At 38.5% G+C, this 10,031-nt stretch overlaps 1 protein-coding gene across 1 annotated transcript in view; it reads right to left on the reverse strand.

Annotated features, from left to right (window-relative positions):
* Positions 1 to 3,988: 3,988 nt before the first annotated feature.
* RAB31 (RAB31, member RAS oncogene family) overlaps positions 3,989 to 10,031 on the reverse strand; it is a 39,049-nt gene continuing 33,006 nt past the window's right edge. The window contains 1 exon segment of the mRNA XM_009318589.1: positions 3,989 to 6,861. Coding sequence (XP_009316864.1) covers positions 6,764 to 6,861 — 98 coding nt within the window. The 3' untranslated portion in view covers positions 3,989 to 6,763.

Consider the following 10,031-nt stretch of genomic DNA (forward strand, 5'->3'; position numbering starts at 1 on the left):
AGGTAAAATAAATGTGAATTAAATAGACTTTGGGGGAAATGTATTTTTGTTTTCTAAAATTCTCAAAGTGTGGCAATCAGAAAGGTTGAGCGTTTCATCATAAATAAGGTGTGTCTCAAAGAACTTTTGACAGATGATGGGAAAGACAAAGCTCGGGTTCTCAGGGAGCTTTTGAGAAAACAAGGTCAGTGCTTTTCAAAGAAAGTGTATTTTTTTTTTAATACTTCAGGGAGTCTCAGGGATAAAAAATGATTTCTGGCTGGAGTAATTTAAAAGAAAAAATAAATCCTTCTCAAGCTGATAAATGTTTTATACCTAACCAGAAGCCTCAAAATTCTTTTCCACCCTAGTGCTAGACTTTCCTGCACTGAATAATGACATCTTATTAAAAATTTGTTAATTGGTGTAACACTAAATGCAAGTTAGTATAGGTCTCTTACACTTCAAGTTCTGCCAGTGTACTATCTTCAGGTTTTCACAACAACAGTGGTACAAAACAATTTCAGTGACACTTCTACACCGTATCTATTGAAAACATAGTGATTATGAATGTTAATATCATGAGCCTGTCCTCATATTCCTACAAAATACACAGCAGCGATAAGCGATAATGCAAACTAATCTGCATCAAGACCCACTGGAAGTATCAGAAGTGTAAAAATACAGACAGTTTGCAATAAGGACTCTTCTTATAGAGCTTAATCGAGAGAGAAGAAACCCATGTAAACCCGGTTTTTCAGACATGAAAAAGGCTGTATTATGCTACATTATGCTATTATTCCTTCTCACCTTAACCTGCTAAATGCAGTCAACCATTGATTTTACAGTTTCTAGTGCAGACTCGTACTTTTGGACAGTGAGAGAGCATTTATATCAAGCACTGGAGTTAGCACTGGTCCAGCTGTTAAAAAATGGATGTAATCAAAAGCGGATCTTATTAATGGTCAAGAACCCCATTACATATGAATGCATCCTATCGTTGACGCTGAGTCCTTAGGGAGTAACCTGCACCAATTAACGGAGGCATTTGTAGAAATACTTTTAGCCGCCCTATCCTCCCATGAGTGTTTCAACGCTTTTAAAAAAATTACTCTGTAGCCTTATGTAAAACAACATTGAGGAAGAAAAAAAAGGAAAAAAAAATCCTGCAGATTACTGTTTTCCTTTCAGGGAAGGGAGGCATTTAACAAACCTGTTAGTAGCCTAAACACTTGTACAGATTGGGTGAGGGGGTGGAGGTATGAAGTAGATACACAGACTATTTCATCAGCCTTGCTGTCCTGATTTCAGGAGATCACAGCAGGGTGTCCTATGTTGCTCTTTGCAGAAAGACTGAAGCCGCTGTCATGACGATTTTGAAGGCCAAAATGTCAAATAGTTTTCCTTAAGTACCCCCGAGACACAACCTTCAGTCTTCAAAAGGAAAGCAGAGGATTATTTTCCAACCAATTGTACAGCTCCCCTCTCATTGCTAAATTCAACTCTAAACTAACCTAACGCACTACAAGAACATGCTTCCAAGCCATGTAAAACATCCCATTGATAATGCAAGGACTGATCCATCGAGGGCCACAACTCTCTTTCCACACTGAAAGGAAAAACAACGTTCACTTCTGATTTTCCAACACACTGATAATAGGTAAGAGGGGCTTCCTTATGCTTTCTTTTAATTAAGTACATCACCTTTTACGGTTATGTACCTGGATTCATTTTTATTTATGCATAGCTAGAGATAAGATACGATACATAATTTTTTCAATGTGATTATAAATGCTTTAAAGCAGGGAACGGATCCTGCTGGGTATCTTCAAGCAGTAACTAAACTCACAACCTATGTAATCCCCTTTGAAATACTGGTTTCTCCTTACACCGAGAAATGGTGTTCTGTGCTGTTATTTGAGTTACTGTGCTTCTTGTGTACTGGTGTGCGTTGAATTTATGATGGTAGTTAGAAAAGCCTTACTCCAAAAACCTGTTTTTCCTTAAAAAAACCCAACTCTTTATTCATAGTCCTCATAGTTGTGGTAGCAACTTCGAAAATATGAACCAGACAGTGCAAAAAACTTCTGGTGAGTTTAAAGACCTCTTGAAACAATAGCACTAAGAGGTACGAAATACTGCATACTTCTTAAGGGAGTGTTAATTCTTAACTCCTAAAGACAAGTTCGAGGGACATAAAGTAGGAAAAAAAATTAAACGTACCACCAAAATAAAAAACATACAAAAGAGAAAGTGTCTTACGAGCCACAGTAGTCATGGCTGCTATTCAAAGCAAGTGGTAACTGCAAGCTCACTTTCTAATGACAGCTGCTATTCTAAATTTCCAAGCCGATACTGGCCACTCAGGTACCTCTCTTCTAATGGATAAACCAAATAACAGCAAAGGGATTTTCAGATAATCTTTTTCTGGTTTTTGAAAGTTCACCTGCACTGCAGGATCCCCCAGGAATGCATTCAGTTTCTGCCAAAAGGCCAGCCACACACATTTCAAGCAGCATTTAAATCCCAGGTAAGCAATCCACAGACTGCAGACAGCCCTTTTTCAAGAGCAAATGATGTGAAAAATGGGACCTATTTTGTTCTGCTTCATTGAAACCAGAGACATCCCCAAATCAGAGGTATTTAGAACATTTATTAGCATTAATCATTGTAGGGTTAAATAAAACACAAAACCTACATTTTAGGGCAAAAAATATTATTAGGTATGATACAATTAATATGTAAAACAGAAGGTAAAGTATTAACAGATTGTAGCATCCCATACATGAAGCGAGTGGGTCCAGCCCAGTCAAAGCCCTTATATAAACAAAACAGAGGAAGAGTACTAGGCAGGTGATTTTAAACTTACAATTTATCACTGACTCTGGTTTAAATAATTAAGGGTAGGATAGTAACATATATCATCACTGTACTGAAAAGGTCTGATTATAGTCAGAGTGCTCGCATGTATAATCTATCTAGTCGCGCTTATTGCCACGTGCCATGAAGGATTAGTGAAGACAAGGCATGACAGGTAACCTTTCTAGGTATTGATACAAACCCATGTTACATTGTAGCACTTTAGATAGACCTGCTGTACCATGAACAAAAATAATCAATTTTCTTCCTTTTCTCTTTTTTTGGAGTGTAACTTTATTACTTCTGAGTCCCAATTCTTGGATAATAATGGCCTTTTTTAGATTTCTCAGTCTGCAAGACAAACTTTTTCTATAATACGCCATTTTCATGCATAAGAATGGCAAGTCAACAATTGTACCTATGTGTATCTCCGTCTTCTTGCTACCTTTGATCCATAACTTTAAGTTCATAAAGGTGAAATAACCATTACAAAAAATGTACTTACAGAATACAATGTGCAGTATATGAGAACCAGACATAGTGAAAAAACACTACATGTCAGCATAACAATATAAAACTGTACTTATATACACACACATATGCAGAGCATATATGAAAACTAGTTCCTTCATAATCATGTTTTTAAACTAGTTCATGACAAGCCAGAAAAGCAAGTCACCCACAACTGGACCGTCACAGTCTTGAGTCACGGTGCAAACAAGCTCCACCAAACATCCTCGGCACTGCAGCCTGTGCTTCAGTCCTGCTGCCAGCTCTCTTGAGAAAACCAGTCTTGGACAAATCCAGCACCAGCTGGCCAACCTAGAACTGCAGCGTTGTTATTATTATTATTATTATTATTAGAGCAGATCAGCTACAGAGTCAGGTGCTCCTGTATAGTAATTTAGTTTTTCACCGGCCGTTAACTACTAAGAGGAATTCCAGTTGCTGCTGAAACTTTTGACTCCGAGTTTGGGGTTTTTTTGTATGTCATTTTTCTGGCTGTTTATGAAGGGTGGTGGTACTTTCCAAGCACCACAGGAGACAAAAGGAAGCAGAAATCATGAATTTTACATTTGAAAAATCACAATTTTTAAAACAAAACATTCCCCCATTTGAAGAGGCAGGTTAAAGCTTTGACGAACAGCAGAGAGGCAACATCGTCGAAGGTGAGCCCCGTCTTCAAAAAAAACGCGAGCTGCTCTGCACAGCACAGTTATTTTTTCAGAGTTCCCTACTGAAGCTCACCGTAACCCAAATCTCAAGAACTTATACAATCAGAATCCTTATTCATTTAAATCTTTTTCTTGACTAAGAGCACAATAAGGTGATTTAGATTTGGCCCACGAAATACAAAAATATCTTTGAGCCTACTTAGCCAACATTTGAATTTTAAAATCTGCCAGACATCCATTGTAACAACTTCCAATTTTAAACTATTTTAGCATATAACTCATAACTGTTCTGATTCACATATAGCTCAATGGCAGCTGTGAGAGCTGGTTGTTCAAGACAGTATCTATTCCATACAGATCAGCATCAGTTGCCAGTTCTAGCATAAATTAGAGTATACAAGGTACTCGTAGAATTGTCTTACAAAACTTTCAGACATCTCAAGTAGGGTTTGATGAGTTTTGAGATGTCACATTAAAAAAAAAAGAAATATGCCACAAAGATTTATGAAAGCCTAAAAATCAGTTATGCGTAACTACTATATGTTGAAGTAAAATTTAAGACACCTTTAAAAACATGGGTTCGATCTCACCTTGTTTTCTTGGTAACAGGTCTAACCTTTTACTGGGTTTTATTTAGGAAGAACCAGATCTCTTGCAGCATTGGGTCATAGATCCCATAAATTATATGAGTCTGTGATGTTGGTAAGTTTGATATCTCTTCAGCACTGAAGGACAGGTTAACCTCTCCCTCCATAACCAGTTGAAAGAGCCAGGCACCCATGGCAGACTTGCTTGTACTAGGATGGGATGAAATGTTCCCTGAAGGAGCCTGTCTCCCTCCCCAACTATCAACAACGATTGCTGAATTTTCCTTTCAGTAAGCCTGGATTATCTGTAAAATAGTTGCTGCGATGAAGCAGCAACGTGGAGCATGTATCAGCACAGGTGACAACTGAAAGTTTACCAGAAATATCCTTTCTCATGGTAGCTGTCTGAGTCTGTGTATTATTCAAAGGCGTATTTTCAAGTATGAGTGCTTTCAAAGGAATCCAAAATATCTGAGAAATGGATTATATGTGAAAAAACAATGCAGTTTAGATTCTTAGGAAAAATCCAGTGGGATGTTTCCCACCTATAACTACTTCAAGCCCTCTGAAGACAAAGAAATGTTCCCATTGATTTCATCTGGCTCTGTTTCAAGCCCTAATAATTAGCGCCATTTTATGAAAGCAATCTCACAACCAAGCAATAAGGTCTGTTTTTTACGTATAAACACAGAAACCCAGCTCTAGCCCGCCTGTTCATGATTTAGTGTGGAAAGTTGTTTTTCCCTTTTGTTTGCTTTTTATAAGCCCCCCAACAAATGTGCAGCGAGGTTAATTTTCCTCATAACAGAACAAATTAATGTTGTGGAACGCAGGCCAGGCTTTGGTTTTGAAGCCTGCATTCTTACCCTAGTTCCAATTTCCAATGAAATTGATGAAGAAGATAAATTCGTATTTTATCATGTCAGTCACACACACATTCATGAAAGATGGAAGTGGAGAATACATAGAGTTTTACGTTATTTCTAGTTCATAACCACCTATTGGATGTTTTTTTCTACACTGTATTTTTAAGTGCATCAAGCTTCAAAGGCATCACAGAGTGGGTCTTCCATACCGCATCCCCACATGGGTGAGGAGACTACTCCACAAATTCACAGAATTGCATTTGTAAAGAAATGCTCTGGTTTGTTTTATTAGATTCCAGCCTTTAACCCCAAATTATATTGTGCTCTCTTAAGATATTTCTGTATGAAATCAGCTTCTTCCAACTCGAAGACTTCTTGGAGCGCTGCAGTGAGACCACGAAGGAGTGGGGCAGTGTGGCACTCTTTTAGAAACCAAGGAAGTGGCGTCTTTGAGCAGAAACAACTTTGGTCTGGGGCACAGATTTGGAGAAAACCTGGTAAGCAGTGGAGATTAAGCTGGCGTTTGCGTTCTTTTTACAGTTTCAGTAATTAGTGAAGCCTACGCCCTAGAAAGGGAATCAATTCAGGCAAAGCACAGTGGCTGCATCTTCACTTCTTTCCAGAGCAGACTGGAACTGCATGGGGTCCAGCAGTCTCCTTCATGACAACTCCCTTCTTTCACATACACAGCACCTCCTGACACAGATTTTGACTTCTAGTCTGTAAAAATTGCACTCACACATCCTTTGGATCCATTTTTTTTTTCTAGTTAGCAAACTCAGTCCATTCTTGCTGATGTTTACTGAAAGTACGAGATGAAGCTACAGATTTAGAAAAACACTGAAGCAGAGTCCAGCTAGAAAGATGGCAGAGAAACCGTAAGCCAAAAATCATGGTTTATGGTTTTTTTTTCACCCTATTATTACAGACTCTAAAAACATGCCAAGTCCACTTTGCAATGTAAGAAGAGAAGTTTTTGCAGCAAATCTAGAATTTATATATAAAAGGACTTTTTTATTAAAAAAAAGAACCAACAGTCATTGGCTTAAACAGAGAATCGGAGCACTTTGACATTGTAATTTTGACAGGATACTAGAGAGGATTTTCCAACTAGGTTTTGCAAAATCCCTTTGAAGTAAAGCTTTCTGCTTCTGGTCCTTGCATTATTGATCATGGGAAGTATTGAAATCACTGCTTTCAAGATAAGGAGCCACGTCACTGAGATCATGAAGTCCTTCCTCAGTGAAAAAAGCAAACGGTGCTGTTTTTCAAGTAATTCTAAAAAGATCAAGTTGGGTCAGCAGCACCGCCTACCCGTCTGTGAAGTCTGCTTTCCAAGTTTGATTGCTCCATTGTTACCGTTTTCATGAGGATCTAAGGGTGGAATTTGCCGACCTGAAACACACCAGGAGACAGTGAATTCAATTTTCCTGATGTAGTAACAACACATGCAGATAACAGTTAGGACGATTTAGCTTGCATAAGAATTACATCTGTGAAACTTAACCAGAAAACAACCGTCTCCTGTGTACCTTGAATCTTTTTCCTTGCATCCTGCTTATGAAAGAAAATTTTCACATTTTAAAAAAAAATTTGAAATATGGCTATTGAGAATGCATGAAGTACACTGAAATTATGTTATCCGTGTATTTAAAAAAAAAAAACCACAACTTACCTCACTGAGCACCCTACAACTAAGAAAGAGAAAATTCTCAGCTTTCTCCTAATTCCACTTAAATGTGAATGGTGCTTATTTAACAAGCTCTTGCCTGTCCTAAATCTGCATGGCATTTAGTCCTTGTACACTGAAGTTTTACAAAGCACTGTAACTAAACACACGCTGCCTATACTTGCAAAAGAAAAAAAAAAAATCTGTTCTTTCATTGAATCCCTCCCTCCTTTGAGGGGTACCCATGTCTTTCCAGTTGGCAGCTTTGATTACTTAACGTCACCACCACCCCCAAACTCTGACTTTTTAATCATCTTATGGGGTGATTATTTTAAGTGTTTGAATGAATTTCAGCCATCACAGGAGAGCTAGAGATCCCTCCCAGGGACAGAAGGCACTGCTCCAACTCCCTCCCCTGTGCGCCCTTTTAGTAGTGCTGCACCTTTTGTCTAACTGGCTTCCTACTCAGGGACAACATACAACATGCTTAATAATTAGAATTATAAATGGAGAAACAAGATCCTCCCAGGTCCAATCTATCCTCTGTCTCTGGTGTGGGCCTGGCTTTTCCATTAAACCCATTGAGTGATCTCTCCATCAGTATCTTGGAGAGCTTACAGTCATGGTAACATACTTTCTCATTACCTTGTGGATTTGCTGGAAATTTTTTCTGAAGTTGAATCTACTTTCTATTAATTACTCCTGGTTTTACTATTACCCATGTTATATAAAGTTCCCGTGAACAGCTCATCGTAATCCAGGTTTAGATTTCCCCATCCTTTGCTGTATTTATTCACAGCTCTCTCTTGCCAAATGTTCTATGAATTATGTTCCTATGCTGAAGCCTCAGTCCTACAAATTACCTGGGGGGGTGGTTGTGGGAGGGTGAGCAGTTGTGGAAGGATGAGTTAAAAGCATTCGGGTAAAATCCAATCCCAATGAAATCAAACAGCAAAATTTCATCTGTAAAACTTGTCCCTGAATTACCTTTGGTCAAGCCCGCCAAAATGTTACCTCTCTTAGTCAGTCAGTTCTGAACAGGTATGTTATACAACAAAAGTGTGCTTTTGAAGCAGATAATCTTGGGTGTTTGTACAGCTGAATGAGAGGGGAAAAATTCCTCATCACAGTCCTAAACTAAAGATACTGTATTTGGTCCAACAGAGTGAGAAACGGGTATCTTGAGGGCTGAAGCATGTATAAGCACTGACATTACAATGCCACAGTCTATTTAGGCCACTGAAGTATCAACTTCACACCCTGCTTACAATAGGTTTGGACTTCATGTTTATAAGTGCCCTTCCAAAGTAAAATAAAAAGCAGAAGAGGTGGTTATAGACACAGTTGTTACATGCATTAGTTCTGTTGGCTTCGTTTGGAGATAAAGAGAATCCACCAATTCTTAAAACTCTAGAGAACATGAAGAACATAATACCTGTGAGAGGCTTTCCAAGAAGGTAACGCTGTTGTAGAGATCCGGCGAGAACTTCTGCATTAGGTACCTACTATTTCCGAAGTGCTTTCAACTCAGTCCCAGCTAAAATAAAACCCTGTCAATCTGACTCAGAGCACAATGTAGCTAAAAAAGCTGGAATCTACGACACGGTTTCCATAACATACCACTAAGCAAATACTCTCTGAACATTTGGTTCTTCTAACAGGAAGTTTGGAAGAGGAGAGCTTTAACATACAAACTAGCTTAACTTTCATTTTAGAAGTCCACATTAAACAACTACATTACCTCTAGTGTTTTTCATTCAGTGTTTCATATTTCTTATGAGTTTCAAGTCTTTTCTACAGCACTCTCGATGGGCATGCAAAGAAGCAGGCAAGCTTATCTTTGGAGCAAAGCCATTGCAGGCTTCAAGGTCAGCGAGCACTTCGTCCAGTTCAGACCAGGACACAATATATGTCGTTAAGAATCACCTTGATTTATTTCATTTCTCAAAACGATAAAAAACCACACAGATAACAACTACAAATAATAAAGAGAAAAAAAAATCTCTAGACATAATATTTGCTGATTAGTTATTCTGGCCTTTGAACTTAAGTACTGTTTGTCATTAACTAGCCATGTTTTCTGCTGTTTGGATACCCCCCCTTGAATCCAATACAAGGAAATAAATCTTTAAACAGTCTAGAAGTTTTTCAAGTTTTAGATTTATGTCTTTTAGTAGGTGAGTTTTCTCTTACTTACTATTTCTCTTATTACTAGATTTATTAAACCAGCAAGTTAAATCATTCTAGTTTTAGTAACAAGACTTATCCCTGCCCAGGCAGCTTTTACCATCTGATGCGCAGCTGACAGGAGTAACTCTCTTGGAGCATAAAACTCAGTCTAACACCTGAGAACCAGCTCCACAGCAAACGATCCAGTGATTTTTCACCAAGGGTCAGGGGAAGTGGATAAAAATAATCAGTCAGAAATCTGTTTGACTGATTGTCTCTCCCTGGGCCTCCTTGACAGCTAGTCTCACAGCAGACGCCGTAAGAGAGAAAGGTTTAAGCAGCAGCAGAACACTAAGGATGAGCAGTGAAATGCTGAGCCTGCATCTACACTTCCTGCTCCTAAACCAGCTCAATCACTACTGCTGCCTAAAAGCACCGTGATCATCTCATCTTGTCATTCATCTCTTCATAACTACGGCATCAATATTGCTGACACCAACTCAATCTAGCTGGCACTGAGTCAGGATCAACAGAGATCATAAACTGAATTAATTTTAGGAAGTATATACTCATTTTAAAAGTATATCTCACTGGCATACAGAGTGTCTGTTCCACAGCAATAAAAAATACTGCTGTATTAGATAACCTACAGCATTGTTACTTTATGCTATTTCTTTCATGCAGTTGATGTCAGAAAAGAGCAGTAGTGCCCTGACATTCTCCTGCT

Source organism: Pygoscelis adeliae, unplaced genomic scaffold (genome assembly GCF_000699105.1).
Source record: "Pygoscelis adeliae isolate BGI_AS28 unplaced genomic scaffold, ASM69910v1 Scaffold42, whole genome shotgun sequence".
Taxonomy (NCBI): Eukaryota; Metazoa; Chordata; class Aves; order Sphenisciformes; family Spheniscidae; genus Pygoscelis; species Pygoscelis adeliae.